Source organism: Zea mays, chromosome 9, assembly GCF_902167145.1.
Source record: "Zea mays cultivar B73 chromosome 9, Zm-B73-REFERENCE-NAM-5.0, whole genome shotgun sequence".
Lineage (NCBI taxonomy): Eukaryota > Viridiplantae > Streptophyta > Magnoliopsida > Poales > Poaceae > Zea > Zea mays.
This window is the reverse complement of record NC_050104.1, coordinates 40,366,126-40,384,747: the sequence shown is the minus strand read 5'-3', so window position 1 is coordinate 40,384,747 and position 18,622 is coordinate 40,366,126. Positions and strand designations below refer to the sequence as shown.

The following is an 18,622-nucleotide window of genomic DNA, read 5'->3' as shown; positions in this document are numbered from 1 at the left end:
TTATCTATTTGGGTTGGATTATTATTGTTTAGCTTTATGCTATTGCTAAACTCTAATCAATGAACATGATGAGAATTATCAATGATACACTGTTTTCCCCTCTTTTATTATGATGTTATACTTGTGGCATTCAAGGGGGCTCGAGCGATTTCTCGAGTGCCTCTCCGTAAGGACCTGTTCATTGGATGACCGCCCGGGAAAACAGTGCAACCATGAGGGTGGAATGGGATGCCCTTAGCTAAATAATTAGAGGAACTGGGGTGTAGTTCGCTTAGCCGTCGTGCCGTCAATGGGGCTCGGTGTATGCGGCTCGCTCTGCCAAGCTTGGGTTCGCCCCCTTGGGAAGGAGTGCGGTGCATTTAGGAAACCTAATGGGCGGCTACAGCCCCGGGGAATCTTTGTAAAGGCTACGTAGTGATACCCTGCTGGGTCACCTTGGTAGTGATCAATGGAGAGTCATGATCTCCGGGCAGAAAGGGAATCACGGCTTGTGGGTAAAGTGCACAACCTCTGCAGAGTGTTTGAAAACTGATATATCAGCCATGCTCACGGTTATGAGTGGCCAAGGGAGCTCCAGTGATTAGTGGTACTTGATCAGAGATGTTCGGATTGCAGGTGGCAATGAGATTGATGGTTCTTGGTATTGGCTCTGGTAATGGTAAGTGGTACTCTTTCCGTTTGGAAAGGAGTACGCTTGGGTTAATAACGTGGGTTAATTCTAAAACTTGGCTTTCTCTACTAGTAATAACAATCTGACCAACTAAAAGCAACTGCTTGACTTACCCCCACATAAAGCTAGTCCACTACAGCCAAATAGGATACTTGCTGAGTATGTTGATGTGTACTCACCCTTGCTCTACACACCAAATGCCCCCCCCATCCCCAGGTTGTCCGCGTTGCAACCACTGCTCAGGAGAAGATGAAGCTATGGAAGGAGACCACCATGAGTTCCAAGATTATGACAAGTTCTAGGCATGGGTTAGCGGCAACCCCTAGTCGGCTGCCTATGAAGGCCGCGTTTATCTACGTTTCTTTTCCGCACTTTGATTGTTGTAAAGACTATGTGGAGTGTCTCAGACATATGATGTAATCGACTATTATTACCCTTTTATGTTATCATTTAAGCACTGTGTGATGATTTCCAGTTATGTAACTGTTGTGTACGTGAATTGCTGATCCTGGTACGTACATGGTTCGCATTCGGTTTGCCTTCTAAAACCGGGTGTGACATAGGTGGTATGAAAGCCGTGCTGACTGTAGGACCGCTAACCTAGAGTAGAATGGTCGTTCTAAGGATTATAGACCTCTGTTCCTGCCTTGACTTTAGTATCCCTTCAAAAGTTGGTCATATCGACCAAACCTATGTTCTACTATATATTATACCTTGCTAAAAATCTTTTTGTTTATTCTAATTCCTTATTTATTGATGGTTTACTTGCTGGTCATACTAGTTCTGTTCTCACTCTTATGCTTGCGGTGTCTTTTGTAGATGGCTCGTCTTAGACACACTGCACGGAAGTCTATCATCCCCTTCTTACCCTCTCGTCTCGAGGAGCATCCGCTTCGCCGTCCAGTGACCGGTCAGTCCAGCCACTTGGAGAGGCTGCACCACCGCCTGCATGAGGAGCAGGAGCGTCGACGACAGGAGCAGCAGGGCTCTTCTTTCTCGCTCTAGTAGGAGATAGAGTCTGTGAGGACCTGCTCCCCCGTGCTTCCCTTGAAGGCGCCCCCTGCACCACCACTGAGCGCCCCAGCCGTTGGAGTAGCTGCTGGAGGAGACCCAGACGATGGAGGTGGCGACAGCAGCTCGAGCCACGACACCGACCTTTCTGCTGACCAGGAGCCGGAAGGATGGGTTGCTCGACCCATCACTCGTGACACTGCTCGCGGGTGTCACTTCCACGATGCGCTCGACACTTTGCTACGTCGGGCACTTGACCGGCGTACTTGGTCTATCGAGTATCACTGTGTGGTCTTCTAGCATAGTCGCAGGGTCTACCCGGACCGCTGGGAGGCTACCTGCTTGGTGCGCCGTCCGGAGAACAGTCTCTAGGGTGTTGAGGTCTGCTCAGAGCACTATTCCATCTCTGAGCGGGACTCAGCTAAGGCGGCCATGCAAGATGCCTCATGGCATGCGCTTTCGCACTACTGCTCGGTTCTCGGTGGGGTAGCTGACGGTCTCAACCTGAAGTATTACCCCCGCCGTCCATCTGGCAGCACAGGAGGCGTGATTGTTTCACCTGTCGGTGAGGACAATCCTAGGTTGAGTAGCACAGTCAACCTAGCCGTCGTGCTAAACACGGAGCTAGACCATGCATTAGACGAGCTGAGTAGGGCTCGTGCTGAGATCGCCCAGCTGCGGGCTGAGCACGCGGAGCGTCGTCACCTGGATGATGGTTCCCCCGCTCCCGTCGGGACTCAGCACCCGTACCGCTCACCTCGGCGTGGACACCAGTCTTATGGAAACCCCGACTGCAAGACCAAGATAAATTTAGAACCATAGATCGTCAGAGTCGGATCTTGTAATTAATACGAAAATATATATGCATAGAAGCTATAGTCTTAGCGTTAGTCTCGCTTTTAGTTAGTCTTAGTTAGACAGGGTAGTTTGCTTATCCTGTGCATTTATGTTTGTCATGATGAACTATGTTTGATTTGGATCTTTGTAATGACTGTCACTAGAGTGTGGGTATCCCCTGCATTTTGGTTTACCTGTTATATGTAAATTAAGTTAGTTATCTAGTTGGGAAGCCTTTTATTCAAATTTCCTCTTTATCTGAGAAGCTGTGTTGGTCTGTGTTGGAGATCAGTGAAGATGCTCATCTGTTCAATGTTGTGGAGAATTCTATACTCTTTTCTTATGCTGCAAGATTTGCAAGATCAGTTCTGATGTGTGGTTGCATTCTGCAGATGTCAGAAAACAGGCGCAGAGGAGGAAGGCATGCTCACCAGGAGCAAGCCGCTCAGCAGGATGAGGTACCCCAGCAACAGCAACTACCGCACCCGCCCCCGATGTCCATCGAGCAGATATTCCTGATGCAGACTCAGGCAGTTCAAGCCATCGGTCAGACTCTGGCCGCCATTCAGCAGCAGCAGCAGCAGCCACCACCTCAGCCTCAGATGCCTCAGATGCCCAGAGACAAGCGTGCTGAATTCATGAGAGGTCATCCCCCAACGTTTGCTCAATCTTCTGACCCCATGGATGCTGAAGACAGGCTGCGCACTATGGAGCGGGAGTTGCATACTACTCAGTGCGATGACAGGGAGAAAGTTCTATATGGTCCCCGTCTGTTGAGAGGAGCAGCTCAGTCTTAGTGGGAGTCTTATCTCGCCACCCATGCCAACCCCGACACCATCACCTGGGAAGAATTCCGAGGAGGCTTTCGTCAGTACTATGTTCCAGCAAGTCTGATGACAGTGAAGAAGGGGGAGTTCCTGGCCCTCAAGCTAGGGTCACTATCTGTCAGTGAGTGCCGGGACATGTTTCTGCAGTTGTCTCGCTATGCTCCTGAAGATGTCAACACCGACGCCAAGAGACAGCACCGTTTCCTGAGAGGCTCGGTTGACCCTCTGCAGTATCAGCTGATGAATCATACCTTCCCGACGTTTCAGCACCTGATTGATAGAGCAATCATGACAGAGAGGAAGTGTAGAGAGATGGAGGATTGCAAGCGCAAGATCAGTGGACCCCAGCTTGGAAGCAGCAATCGTCCTTGTTTCTCAGGCAATCAACCTCAGCAGTTCAGGCAGAACCAGCGTCCACCTCAGCAACAGCAGTTCCAAAGGCAGTATCCTCAGCATCAGCATCATAATCGCCAGAACAATCAGTTAGGAGGAGGTCAGTTCCAGAGGCAGAATCAGCAGGCACTTCGTCTTCCTGCCCCAGCAACTCAGCAGAACAATCAAGCAGCCCCAGCTCAGGTTGGAAACAGAGCATGTTTCCACTGTGGAGAGCAAGGCCATTGGGTGATGCAATGTCCGAAGAAGGCAACCCAGCAGCAGTCAGGCCCCAATGCCCCAGCAAAGCAGAATGTGCCTCAACCAGGATCAGGCAACCGCTCTCAGCCGCGCTATAATCATGGGAGACTGAATCACTTGGAGGCTGAAGCAGTTCAGGAGACCCCCGGCATGATAGTAGGTATGTTCCCAGTCGACTCACATATTGCAGAGGTGTTATTTGATACTAGAGCAACACATTCATTTATTACTACATCATGGTTAGAAGCACATAATCTTCCAATTACTACCATGTCAGCCCCCATTCAAATTGACTCAACCGGTGGTAGAATTCGAACCGATAGCATTTGTTTGAAAGTAAGTGTGGAAATAAGGGGGATAGTGTTTCCCGCTAACCTCATAGTAATGGGTACTCAGGGAATAGATGTCATCCTAGGGATGAATTGGCTAAATAAGTATCAGGCAGTTATGAGTTGTGATAAGAGGACAATCAAGTTGGTGTCCCCACTAGGAGAGGAAGTGGTGACCGAGTTAGTCCCGCCTGAGCCAAAGGAAGGAAGTTGTTACCAGATGACTGTCGATAGCAGTGAAGCAGACCCAATTGAGAGTATCAAGGTTGTGTCCGAGTTCCCGGATGTGTTTCCAAAGGACTTACCAGGTATGCCACCAGAGCGGAAAGTTGAGTTTGCCATAGAACTTCTTCCTGGAACCGCCCCCATCTTTAAAAGAGCTTACAGAGTACCTGGACCAGAGTTGGTTGAACTCAAGAAGCAGATTGATGAGCTGTCAGAGAAAGGTTACATCCGGCCAAGCACCTCGCCTTGGGCCACCCCTGTCCTATTTATGGAGAAGAAAGATGGCACCAGAAGGATGTGTATCGATTATCGAGCTCTGAATGAGGTCACAATCAAGAACAAGTACCCCTTGCCTAGAATAGAAGATCTGTTCGACCAGTTGAGAGGAGTCATCATGTTCTCCAAGATAGATCTGAGGTCAGGTTATCATCAGCTCAGGATCCGACCTTCAGACATTCCGAAGACGGCATTCATTACCAAGTACGGGTTGTATGAGTTCACTGTGATGTCTTTCAGTCTAACAAATGCACCGGCCTTCTTCATGAATCTGATGAATAGTGTATTCATGGATTATCTTGATAAGTTTGTGGTGGTATTTATTGATGATATTCTGATTTATTCTCAAAGCGAAGAGGAGCATGCAGATCATTTGAGGATGGTATTGCAGAGATTGCGAGAGCACCAGCTGCATGCAAAGTTGAGCAAGTGCGAGTTCTGGATCAGTGAAGTCCTATTCTTGGGTCACATAATCAACAAAGAAGGATTGGCTGTGGATCCGAAGAAAGTGGCAGACATTCTGAACTGGAAAGCGCCAACAGATGCTCGAGGAATCAAGAGCTTCATTGGAATGGCTGGATATTATTGGCGATTCATTGAAGGGTTCTCGAAGATTGCGAAACCAATGACAGCTTTGCTAGGCAACAAGGTTGAGTTCAAGTGGACCCAGAAATGTCAAGAGGCCTTTGAAGCGCTGAAAGAGAAGTTGACTACAGCGCCTGTCTTAGTCTTGCCTGATGTACACAAGCCCTTCTCGGTGTATTGCAATGCTTGTTACACAGGTTTGGGATGTGTGTTGATGCAAGAGGGAAGAGTTGTGGCTTACTCGTCCCGACAGCTGAAGGTTCATGAGAAGAATTACCCAATCCATGACCTAGAGTTGGCAGAAGTGGTTCACGCATTGAAGACCTAGAGGCACTATCTATATGGACAGAAATGTGATGTTTACACAGACCACAAGAGTCTGAAGTACATATTCACTCAGTCAGAGTTGAATATGAGGCAACGAAGATGGTTAGAGTTGATCAAAGACTATGAATTGGAGATTCATTACCATCCAGGCAAAGCGAACGTAGTGGCAGATGCTTTGAGCAGGAAGAGTCAAGTCAATCTGATGGTCGCTCGTCCGATGCCTTACGAGTTGGCCAAGGAGTTTGACAGGTTGAGTCTCGGATTTCTGAACAACACGCGAGGAGTCACAATTGAGTTGGAACCTACCCTAGAGCGGGAAATCCAAGAAGCGCAGAAGAATGATGGGAAGATCAGTGAAATCCGGTGACTGATTCTAGATGGCAGAGGCAAAGATTTTCGGGAAGACACAGAAGGTGTGATATGGTTCAAAGACCGCTTGTGTGTTCCCAATGTCTAGTCTATTCGGGAGTTGATCCTCAAGGAAGCTCATGAGACAGCTTATTCGATTCACCCTGGAAGTGAGAAGATGTATCAGGATCTGAAGAAGAAATTCTGGCGGTACGGAATGAAGAGGGAAATCGTAGAGCATGTGGCTATGTGTGATAGTTGTCGATGGATCAAGGCAGAGCACTAGAGACCAGCTGGATTGTTGCAACTGTTGCAAATTCCTCAGTGGAAATGGGATGAAATCGGTATGGATTTCATAGTTAGATTGCCTCGCACTCGAGCCGGCTACGATTCCATATGGGTAGTGGTGGACCGCTTGACCAAGTCAGCCCACTTCATACCCGTCAAGACCAACTACAGCAGTGCAGTATTGGCAGAATTGTACATGTCTCGGATCGTTTGTCTTCATGGTGTGCCAAAGAAGATAGTGTCAGACAGAGGAATGCAGTTCACCTCTCATTTCTGGCAGCAGTTGCATGAAGCCTTGGGTACACATCTGAATTTCAGTTCAGCCTATCCTCCGCAGACAGATGGTCAGACCGAAAGGACCAATCAAATCCTTGAAGACATGTTGAGAGCCTGTGCGTTGCAAGATCAGTCCGGATGGGACAAGAGATTACCTTATGCAGAGTTCTCCTATAACAACAGTTACCAGGCCAGCTTGAAGATGTCACCATTTCAGGCTCTTTATGGAAGGAGTTGTAGAACTCCACTACAGTGGGATCAACCTGGAGAAAAGCAAGTGTTTGGGCCAGACATTATGCTTGAAGCCGAAGAGAACATCAAGATGGTTCGAGAGAATCTGAAGATAGCGCAATCAAGGCAGCGAAGTTATGCAGACACAAAAAGAAGAGAGCTGAGTTTCGAAGTTGGAGATTTTGTCTATTTGAAGGTTTCACCGATCAGAGGAGTCAGAAGGTTCGAAGTCAAAGGCAAGCTAGCACCCCGCTACATTGGCCCGTATCAGATTCTCGCAAGGCGTGGAGAAGTGGCCTGTCAGCTCAGTCTGCCAGAAAATTTGTCTACTGTGCATGATGTCTTTCATATGTCTCAGTTGAAGAAATGTCTGCGAGTGCCAGAAGAGCAGTTGCCAGTGGAAGGCCTTGAAGTCCAGGAGGACCTGACTTACATTGAGAAGCCAACGCAAATCCTTGAGACTGCAGACATAGTCACCCAAAGGAAGACCATCAGAATGTGCAAAGTCAGATGGAATCATCACTCTGAGGAAGAAGCAACCTGGGAGCGCGAAGATGATCTGATGGCTAAATACCCTGAGCTCTTTGCTAGCCAACCATGAATCTCGAGGGCGAGATTCTTTTAAGGGGGATAGGTTTGTAACGCCCTGAATTTGGGGGTAGAATTTTTTCTTCTTTTTACTCACCAAATTCAGGCGTTACTCTCTTTTCTCTTCCCGTTTCGCTCCTTCTTCCCAATTTCAAACCAGTATAGTGACAGGTGTCCGTGTCATGTATAAACAAAACCTAAGTGTCATGGGTGTTGCATCATGCCGAAGCACATTTCTTTGTCTGATGTCGCGTGTTCGTCTCGTTCCATTTCAGATTTCGGTTCGCGATTGAATTCCGTTTAATGGTCGTGCGTGTCATGGGTTTCGATCCGCAATGTGACCCTGTCCAGCCCAGCCCGGCCCGGTCCGGCCCGCGCGCCCCTGGCGCCCCTGCCCACCCCATGCACGCCCCCCCTCCCCCAGATCTAGTTGCCTCATTTGATTTCTCCCGCGCAGCAACCTCTCTCTCTCTCCCATCTCTCTCTCTCCCGTGGTGCCCTATGTTTTGGAGACGATGATCGCCGGAGTTGGATCCCCGAGGTGAGCTCCCCTCCCCTCCCTTCTCCTCCCTCTCCCTCTCCCTCCCCTTCTCTTCCCGGCGCGCGGCTCCCCGGCGCGCGGTCCCCTGCCCCCGGCGCGGCTCGCCCCTGCGGCCTCGGCGGCGCGACCCCGCCCCTGCCCCTCCCTCGAGGCGGGGCGGCCGCCCCTGCTCCCTTCCCTCCCCGGCGGTGCGGCGTGACCCCGCCCATTCCCTCCCCCCGGCGGCGCGGCTCGCCCCTGCTCCCGGCCCCCCGGCGCGCGGTCCCCTGCCCCCGGCGCGCGGCCTTCGGCCCCTGCGCGTGGCGTCTCAGCCCCCGGCGTGGCTCGCGTGGCCTCGGCGCGGCCTCGCGCTCCCCCGTTTGCCCCAACGCGTTCCCGCGTGCGCAGCCCCACGCACGCGGTGATTATTCTTGGTTTTGTTTAATTAATTTCAAACTCCGTTAGTTAGTGTGCTGCGTCGCGCGCTTCGTCACGCGAAGAATTTGTCTAATTTCATATTCTATTAATGTGCTGCGTCGCGCGCTTCGTCGCGCGACGATCCATTTTAATTTCAGGTTGTTTAATGTGTGACGTCGTACGTCCAGTCGCACGACGTTTCACTTGAAATTCAGTTTGAATGACATATGTTGTCATGCGTTTCATCGCGCGACGCTTAACGTCTCTTTATAATTAATGCAAGTGTCTCGTTATGCGCTCTGTCGCGCGACGAGTCGTTGATTTCTTAAATTCGATTTAAGGTGTTATGTCGTGCGTCTCGCCGCGCGACAATCCTTTTAATTTATCTTCATATGCTTATAATGATTAAACATGAAAATGACTTTACTTTATGCTAAACGTAGTGTCCAAATTAATGCCCTTCTATTAAGCGAGTGGTTTAATTTATAATAATGTATCGTGATTGTTGTTCGACTGTCCTTTCCTCTTTCTCTCCCTTAACCATCGTTGCGAGCCTCGCGAGGAACATCCGTTTATTTACTGCATTCTATTGTATGATGTACTGTTCTTTTGTATTAAATGTGTGGATGTTTGTATGTTTGCGCTCGCATAGAGAACGATCTGGTTGAGGAGCCCGAAGAACTCGCAGGAGAAGCCCCTCAGCAGCAGTCGGTTGGTGGAGGCAAGTGTCCTTTGACCTATCTCTGTCCTATACATTCTTTAATTCACCTCCCGCATTTCACATTTATACCTAAGGATTGACTAGCTTTTGTTATCTGTGTCCTTGTTTACCTATTTGGGTTGGATTATTATTGTTTAGTTGTATGCTATTGCTCAACTCTAATCAATGAACATGATGAGAATTATCAATGATACGCTGTTTTCCCCTCCTTTATTATGATGTTATACTTGTGGCATTCAAGGGGGCTCGAGCGGTTTCTCGAGTGCCTCTCCGTAAGGACCTGTTCATTGGATGACCGCCCGAGAAAATAGTGCAACCATGAGGGTGGAATGGGATGCCCTTAGCTGAATAATTAGAGGAACTGGGGTGTAGTTCGCTTAGCCGTCGTGCCGCCAATGGGGCTCGATGTATGCGGCTCGCTCTGCCAAGCTTGGGTTCGCCCCCTTGGGGAGGAGTGTGGTGCATTTAGGAAACCTAACGGGCGGCTACAGCCCCGGGGAATCTTTGTAAAGGCTACGTAGTGATACCCTGCTGGGTCACCTTGGTAGTGATCAATGGAGAGTCATGATCTCCGGGCAGAAAGGGAATCACGGCTTGTGGGTAAAGTGCACAACCTCTGCAGAGTGTTTGAAAACTGATATATCAGCCGTGCTCACGGTTATGAGCGGCCAAGGGAGCTCCAGTGATTAGTGGTACTTGATCAGAGATGTTCGGATTGCAGTTGGCAATGAGATTGATGGTTCTTGGTATTGGCTCTGGTAATGGTAAGTGGTACTCTTTCCGTTTGGAAAGGAGTACGCTTGGGTTAATAACGTGGGTTAATTCTAAAACTTGGCTTTCTCTACTAGTAATAATAATCTGACCAACTAAAAGCAACTGCTTGACTTACCCCCACATAAAGCTAGTCCACTACAGGCAAACAAGATACTTGTTGAGTATGTTGATGTGTACTCACCCTTCCTCTACACACCAAACCCCCCATCCCCAGGTTGTCCGCATTGCAACCACTGCTCAGGAGAAGATGAAGCTGTGGAAGGAGAACACCAGGAGTTCCAAGATTATGACGAGTTCTAGGTGTGGGTTAGCGGCAACCCCCAGTCGGCTGCCTGTGAAGGCCGCGTTTATCTACGTTTCTTTTCCGCACTTTGATTATTGTAAAGACTATGTGGATTGTCTCAGACATATGATGTAATCGACTATTATTACCCTTTTATGTTATCATTTGAGCATTGTGTGATGATTTCCAGTTATGTAACTGCTGTGTATGTGAATTGCTGATCCTGGCACGTACATGTTTCGCATTCGGTTTGCCTTCGAAAACCGGGTGTGACAAGAACCCCACAATCGCAGCACCACTTCTCCTCTGGTTATCAACCGTGCACTGTGCAATTGACCTCGCCACGAGGGCTAATTCCTACCTGAGAATCGAAGATACAAGCAAGAACAAGAAAGAACACAATCTAGAATATTGCGGATGAATGATTAAGCTCACAAGTTGGGGCCTCACAAACCGATCTACGACGACTGTTCGTGACAGATCTAAAATTAAGCAAAACCCAACCCTAATGGGGTGGCGGCTGCTGAATAAATAGAGTATTAGGGCGTGCGTGACTCCTGGACTCGCCCCTAATAGGCTCCGACGCGATACACGGCCCAACAGACGGTGTCGCAGCACCAAAACAGAATCTGAACGCTGACTTGTTTCGACGATTCCCATTAACCCCGGACGAATTTTAGGGTGGAACCAGTTGGGTTGGTTAGATAATCTCCTTATCTTTCCAACCATATCAAGTTCGTCACAATCGGAGTCCGGATGCATCTTGGGCGTCCATTTTAGTGCAGACTGGTCCTGGAAACCGAGATGGAGTCGTAGCTGAGTCGGACTTGATCTCATTCCTGTTGTGGCGCCCTTGCTGCTCCTCCTCAACACCTAGGCCTTTCCCAAGTCCTTGCTGGTCCTCTCCAATGTTCCTAATCATCAAAACATTCATGGCCCCAAGCGTAAGCTCCAAAACACAATTGACTAGGGTAGAACGTACCTGGAGATTTAGCTGTCGTGCACGCGATCGTGTTATCGGTCCATTCATTGTATGTATAGAAGTGATGTCCTCATCATCATCCTGCTCTTGAATTGGAGTCGTCCTCGACTCGATCTCATCTTCGTCACCCATATATGGCTTCAAATCTGAAATGTTAAAGGTGGGACTAACCCGAAAATCTGGAGGCAACTCAGGTGGTAATCCAGGGGTGTCTCATAGGGAAACACATCCATGTCCTCATCATTTGGTCTTTTGGATCTTGGCAATTTGGCATGTTCTAACTTAGAACTTCTAGGAAAGATAGACAGTCATGACTCGGAAGTAGTAGCCTTTTGCCCTTTTAGATGCTGCTACCTGCTAGTGGTTACTGTAGTAGTGCACTAGTGCTTGTGTACTTGTGTAATTGTATTGATATGCTGACTAGCTATCAAAATGTGCACTTATGCTTGTGCATGTGCTGCTAAGCTACTACTGCAGTAGTGTACTAGCACTCCTTTTTGTGGTTAACTGGTTAGTGGTTAGCTGGTTATGTTTCATTTTCATGGCCCATAAATTCTGGTGAAGTGGTGTAAATTAAGCTGATGTTGTGATGCATGAACTGATGAATGTTGCAAGCTGATTATGAAACGTGATGCATGAATTGATGAATGTTGCAGCTGTATTATTTTTGTGATGAATTGAAGTCATAAACTCATAATATGGTCGGTGAAACTATGACAAAAATGACTATTTTTGGTGTTATACTTTTTTCGCTGTGGCTCGCAAGCCAAACGAGCCAGCTCGAGCTCGTAAATAAGCCAAGCTGAGTTCATCCCCTAGCTAGGTTTCTAACGAGCTGAGCCAAGCTGGCTCGTTAGCTTAACGAGCCAGCTCGAGCTCAGTCGAGCTGGCTCGATATCTAGCCCTACGTCCTTTGTTGTTGTGTGTTTTGGTTGAAGCGTCCACCGAAGCTATGGCCTCCTCTTGGTGCCAAGAGATGACAATTATCTTGTGAATGCTGTGAGTGCCCACCTGATGACTAAGCTAGGTGTTGATGTCCTTGATATTGGGATTTCTTCTCCTCATGCTGACATTAGCTCTGTATACTTTGGACATGTCTTGGATAAAACCTTCCTTCGAAGCCTCTAGATGGCTCCATGTACCTCTACATCTCTTGTCGGTGTTGCCTAAAGTCATTGTCTACCCTTATTGTAACACCCCTCGTGTTATAAGAACTAAAATTGAACATGTCATCATGTGTATTGCAAGCATATTGAATGTTTAACCTTAGTATGCATTAACTAGGGCAAATTTTAATTCAAGTTGAGTGTGTTTCTAGGATAATGTGTGTATTTTAATCACAATATTGATTAATAGTGAAGTCCCTAACTATATTTGAAATTCAAACTTATGTCTCAAATTTGAAATGCTACATTCCAAAATAATGAGAATCTGGCTATAGATCTTAAATATGAAAGATGGATATTTTTAAATAGACCAAGTTTTCTTTTGGGTATATTCAAATATTCTTGTCCAATTTTGAAATTTAGCCCACATTTGAATTGTCTATTTTGCCCCCCAAAGTCAAATTTCAAAATCTAGAAAGAATTTGGGTATGGTCCAAATATCAAAGTTGTAGATCTTGGAAAAGTGAACAGCTTTTATCTTTGGTTATTCCAAGTTGTTATATAAAATCCAAATTAATTTCAAAAATTCAGAATAGGGGAGAACTTAGCTACAGTACTGAAGGAATCTGTTAAGTGGGTTTTGTTAGGATGTGTCCTCTACACTAGCCGGTTAACAGTAACCGGGGTAGGGTTAATCCTAACCGTCTAACCGCGCCCCTGATCGGGGGGGGGCTATCCTAACCATTGGTTGCAGCCCCCAGTCACACGACGCCATATAAAAAGATTAAGGGGGCCGACGGGTTTAGCCAACGCTAATCGCTCGACCACAAACCCTAATCGACACTTTGAGAGGAACCGATCCCCAAGGCGCTCGGAGTGACTGGAATCGCTGTGACTATGTCTCAGATCCCCGTTATCCCATCGGGATCTGAGATTCCCCCTGCAGGCAACATTGGAGGAGCTGATCCACCGCCGATCAACGACGGAAATCAATCTCCTCGATACCAGCAGGGAGATCGACAAGAAGGAGGAGGCGGGTCTTCGCTGCAAGACGCCGCCGCAATGATGGCTAGGAACAACAACGACGGTATGTATACATGTACCCCTCAGTAGAATAGATCTACTCATCATCGAGGTATTTTAGACACGGATTGGTATTCTAAGGACTTATGAAACGATCCTAAGCACCAGAAATATCTAACAATGGTATCAGAGGGCCACCTAAGAACCCTAGATCTCCTAATCCGCATCGTTTTATGAGATCACAGAAAGGTCTCGGATCAATGTGATTGAACTCATTTTTTTAAATCATTGTTCATCACCCAAGAACAGAGAACAAAAAGATTAGAAACAAAAAAATAGGTCGTTACTCTCGGGTTAGGGTTTAACCTAACCCAAGTTCTTGGGTGTTAGGCCACTGTAAAGAGACACAGGTTCTCGGCCATACCCATGCCAGAGTAATAGTTCATCGACGGTCTAGTGTTAGGGTTTTCTTACCTAACCCTAGTTAACAGATCGAGACAACAGAGACCTCAAAAGGTTCGGGATTTTGAATCCACAACCAAGAAACAAGATCAAGAAGAAATAGAGATCGAATAGAACGCATTAGGGTTCGTGACCCTAGTTTCAACAAATCGAAAAGAAACAGATTAGGGTTACTGACCCAAACAGATTTGACCCCAAATTGGTCGGTCAAGTGCACAGAGGCACTACTCGAAGCGTCAGCATGTTGTTCGCACCAATTGGGTCTTAGGACTAGTAATATTCGCCAGAAAACGCAAAAGGGACCCAGATCTACGCATGACAGACTCTAAAACTCGACCCGATATTACATCTTATCCATTTCATATATGCATTCATCACAGAAAAGGGGTTCGAGTTAAATGGAGTTAGATCTGAGCGCTAGAGTGTCACAAACAAGAACCAGAGTAGAGCCGCCGACCGAACAGAGGTCTGATCCTACCGATTGTAGGAAGAAAAGAAAAGAGTGGCCAGCCACCGGTGCTTCCTGGCAGCCGGTTTTGGCTATTGGCAACAGTAAAAAAAATAATAAAAAAAACAGAAATAGACCAAGGGAGCCGCCGGCCAGGAGTCCCTAGCGGCTGCGGCCGGATGGGAAGAGCAAAAGAATAGGGTTCCTCTCTATCCCGAAATTCACGGCTTATATAGATCTTGCTACAGTACACGGTCAATCCGGACCGTTGGATTTCATCTGACGGCGGAGATGAAGGCGGGGAGGGTCACCTGCAGCGCTCGTGTGGGCCGGATTGGCGGCCCAGGCCCAGGTTGCGGCCTGGGCACGCCTCGCCTCTCTCACGGCCAGGCCATGTGGGCCGTCCAGGCTGGGCCAAGAGGCCAACCAGGCCGAAATGACCGTAATTTTTTTTGGAATTTGTTTTCTATTTCCAGAAATCAGAAATAGAAAAAGAAATCAGTAAAAACTAGTAAAGAAAATAGTGCAGAAAATTCAGAAATATTTTTTACAAGTTATAGAAAATTACAGACATATTTATGGACTATTCCGTTGCGTACTTTGGTACTTTTATTTATATTTTATGCAATTTTTCCAGTTAATTATGAAACCAACGTGGATTGATTATTGTTTAAATTGCATAGAATTCAGAAAATTTTGTGGTGATTGAATATTTTAACCAACGTTGAATATTGTTACCACAATTTAATACAAGTTTATGTTTTTTCTAGATCATCCAACGATGATTTAGAATTTTGTGATCAGAAATTTTCATAGATATGGCATGGTTATTATTTGACCAACGTTGAATATTTAATTCATGCTTGTTCTATGATTCAGTATTCAGTATTTATTTCAGATGTCCTAAATATTTTCTGTTTTAATTTTGCAAAGGTGCTCATACCGCCATGCTGATTAGCCAGATTGCTCAAATGAAACTACTAGATGGTAGTAATTACCATTCTTGGCGGGAGGATATAGACATGATAACCACAGTGGGTGAGATAGATTACGCACTGAGGTTTGATAAACCAGTTGAGCCCACAGTGGGCACTCCCAACTATGACCACAGGTGGATGCAATACAGCATCGACAAGGTCAAGTGGGAGAGATCAAATGACAAATGTATGATTATTCTTAAGAGGAGCATCAAGGAGCCTCTTAAGAGTTCCATACCAGAGTGCGAGACTGCCATAGAATACCTTGAGAGGGTAGCCTCTCATCACCAAGGGTCTTCTAAGACTTATGCTTGCTCTTTAATGACAGAATTTGTCAATGCAAAATACGATGGAAATGGTGTCAGACCATTCATTCAGAAAATGATATCCATCGTAGCTAAGATAAACAAGTACCTCGGATCTCCTTTACACGAGGAATTTGTAGTATTTATGATAATGAAGTCTCTGCCCAAGGAGTTTGAGACTTTTCACATACAGTACAACACTAGTGTCACTGATAAGTGGAATATAGACCAACTCTTGGCACAGTGTGTCCAGGAGGAAGAGAGGTTAAAGCAGACTGGAAACTCTGTCAACCTCATCAAAGGCAATGTCCCCAGACAGAACAAGAACTCAAAGAAAAAGTTCAAGAAGCAAGGTAAACAGAATAACCAGGCTTCCTCGAGCAATAATAATCAGCCAAGACAAGGAGGCAGTTTCTCAGTTCCCCCTGATACCTGCCTCTATTGCAAGAAGACAGGTCATTACAAGAGAAAGTGCCCTGAATTCCTGCAGTATCTACTAGAGAGTGGTAAGGACCAAGTTACTTTTGTAAATGAGTCTTTATACTTAGAATATCCCAGTTATTCTTGGTGGATTGACTCAGGTGCAACTATTCATGTTGGAAACTCTCTACAGGGACTCCGTACAAGCCAAAGGCTCCCAAAGGGCCAAAGAACAATTAGAGTGGCAAATGGAGTTGAAGCAGCAGTCGAGGCCATTGGAGATATACATCTTAAATTAGTTAATGGTTTTGTACTGTTGTTGAGAGACGTACTTTATGTACCTTCCTTGCGAAGGAACCTTATTTCGGTTTCTAGATTAGATGATCAGCACATTCATTGCCATTTTGGTGATAGACAGTGTGTCATTCAGTTTGATAATAAAGATGTTGGTCTCGCCATCCGACGAGATATGCTTTATTTACTTTCGCAAAGTGATGTTGTTAATGTATTAGATATACCAGAAAATGATCCAGCCAACAGTGGCAGGAAAAGAAAACGAAGTGATGGAGAAAGCTCGTCGAAATTATGGCACTATCGTTTGGGCCATATTTCGAGGTGGAGAATAGAAAGTCTTGTTAAGGAACAGATTCTCCATCCCCTAGACTTCACTGACTTAGAGCAATGCAGAGATTGCATTAAGGGTAAATTCGCGAAGCAGATTAAGAAAGATGCTAAGCATAGTACGAGAATGTTAGAAATTATTCATACAGATATTTGTGGTCCTTTTCCAGTTAGGACAGTAGATGGGTTTAACTCGTTCATAACCTTCACAGATGACTACTCTCGCTACGGTTATATTTATCCAATTAAGGAAAGATCAGAAGCTTTAGACAAGTTTAAACAGTTCAAGGCTGAAGTAGAAAATCAACACGATTTGAAGATAAAGATTGTCTGATCAGATCGTGGGGGGAGTACTATGGGCGCCATACCGAGTATGGCCAGGTCCCAGGACCTTTCGCGAGGTTTCTAAGAGAAAATGGTATTGTTGCTCAGTATTCAACACCTGGCGAACCACAACAGAATGGGGTTGCCGAAAGGCGTAACAGAACGCTAATGGATATGGTAAGGAGTATGTTAAGTTACTCTAACCTGCCATTGGGTCTATGGATGGAGGCTTTAAAAACCGCTATGCATATACTCAACAGAGTTCCTAGTAAATCAGTGACTAGAACTCCATATGAGTTGTGGACTGGCAGAAAACCCACGCTCAACTACTTCCATATATGGGGTTGTCCAGCAGAAGCTAGAATATTTAATCCTGGACAGGGAAAGCTAGATGAGAGAACCACTAGCTGCCATTTTATTGGCTACCCTGAAAGATCGAAGGGTTATAGATTCTACTGCCCTAACAGACAAACCAAGTTCATAGAAACCAGGCATGCCATTTTCTTAGAGGATGACATGATCAAGGGGAGTAAGGTACTCAGAGAGGTTGACCTTCAGGAAAAGAGGATGTATGCCCCGTTTCCGATGGTTGAAGAACCATACTTCTCGATACCCACTGTGGTTCCACCAATAGTCACACCAACTGTGGGTGAAACCCCTACTGCAAATGTGGCGTCATCTAGTGCAACTACTATAGAGCAAGTAGCTTCACCTTCTGTGCATATTGGCCCTGAGCCAGTTGCACAGGATAGTTCAGAAGATGATGATAGAGTTGCGCCAAGTGACGCACCATTGCAGGAGCCCTAGGAAGAATCTGAACCAGAACCAGGACCAAGTCTCAGGAGGTCACAGAGACTTAGAAAATCTGCGATTCCTGATGACTATGAAGTCTATGCAGCAGAAAACATAGAATGTGATGAGATTCATATGAGTGAGGACATTGATGCAGAAGGTGATCCCACTACATATGAAGCTGCTATGAGAAGTGCAAATTCATCCAAATGGTTATTAGCCATGGAAGATGAATTAGAATCCATGAGAATGAACAAAGTTTGGGACTTAGAAGTCATTCCCCATGGAGCCAAAACAGTAGGCTGTAAATGGGTCTACAAGACAAAGCGTGACTCCAGAGGGAACATAGAAAGATACAAGGCTAGACTTGTGGCCAAAGGGTTCACACAGAGAGAAGGCATTGACTACCATGAAACCTTCTCACCTGTCTCAACAAAAGATTCATTCAGGATCATCATGGCACTAGTTGCTCATTTTGATCTAGAGCTCCATCAGATGGATGTAAAGACAGCATTCCTAAATGGAGAGTTAGAAGAAAATGTGTTCATGGCACAACCAAAGGGTTTTGTTGTGAGCGGTAAAGAACACATGGGATGTCACTTGAGGAGGTCCATTTATGGATTAAAACAGGCCTCCAGACAGTGGTACATCAAGTTTGATCAGACTATAAGAAAATTTGGTTTCGAGGAAAACAAGGAAGACAATTGCATTTATGCAAAATTTAAGAAAGGAAAGTATATCTTCCTTGTTCTGTATGTCGATGACATACTCTTAACTAGTAGTGATAAGGATCTACTAGCGGAAACAAAAGGGTTTCTTTCCTCGAATTTTGATATGAAAGACATGGGAGAAGCCTCCTATGTTCTTGGAATAGAAATTCACAGAGACAGACAAAAGGGAGTATTAGGACTCTCACAGAAGTCATATATAGAAAATGTACTAAAGAGGTATAATATGCACAAGTGTAATGCCTCGCCTGGTCCAATAGTCAAGGGT

General features: G+C 46.2%; 1 protein-coding gene across 1 annotated transcript; it reads left to right on the top strand.

Moving 5' to 3' along the window:
• The first annotated feature begins 15,173 nt into the window (after positions 1-15,173).
• LOC103639893 (uncharacterized) lies at positions 15,174-16,370 on the top strand. Its single transcript, XM_008662576.3, has 2 exons — positions 15,174-15,975; positions 16,083-16,370. The coding sequence occupies exons 1-2, from the start codon at positions 15,210-15,212 to the stop codon at positions 16,127-16,129; spliced, it is 813 nt and encodes a 270-aa protein (XP_008660798.2). The 5' UTR covers positions 15,174-15,209; the 3' UTR covers positions 16,130-16,370.
• Positions 16,371-18,622: the final 2,252 nt, after the last annotated feature.

Excerpts from the sequence above, each read along its gene's own strand:
- LOC103639893 (XM_008662576.3), top strand. The coding sequence starts at position 15,210 with ATGATAACCACAGTGGGTGAGATAGATTACGCACTGAGGTTTGATAAA. Across the intron at positions 15,976-16,082 it reads GCAGTATCTACTAGAGAGTG|GGACTCCGTACAAGCCAAAG; the intron begins GTAAGGACCAAG and ends AACTCTCTACAG.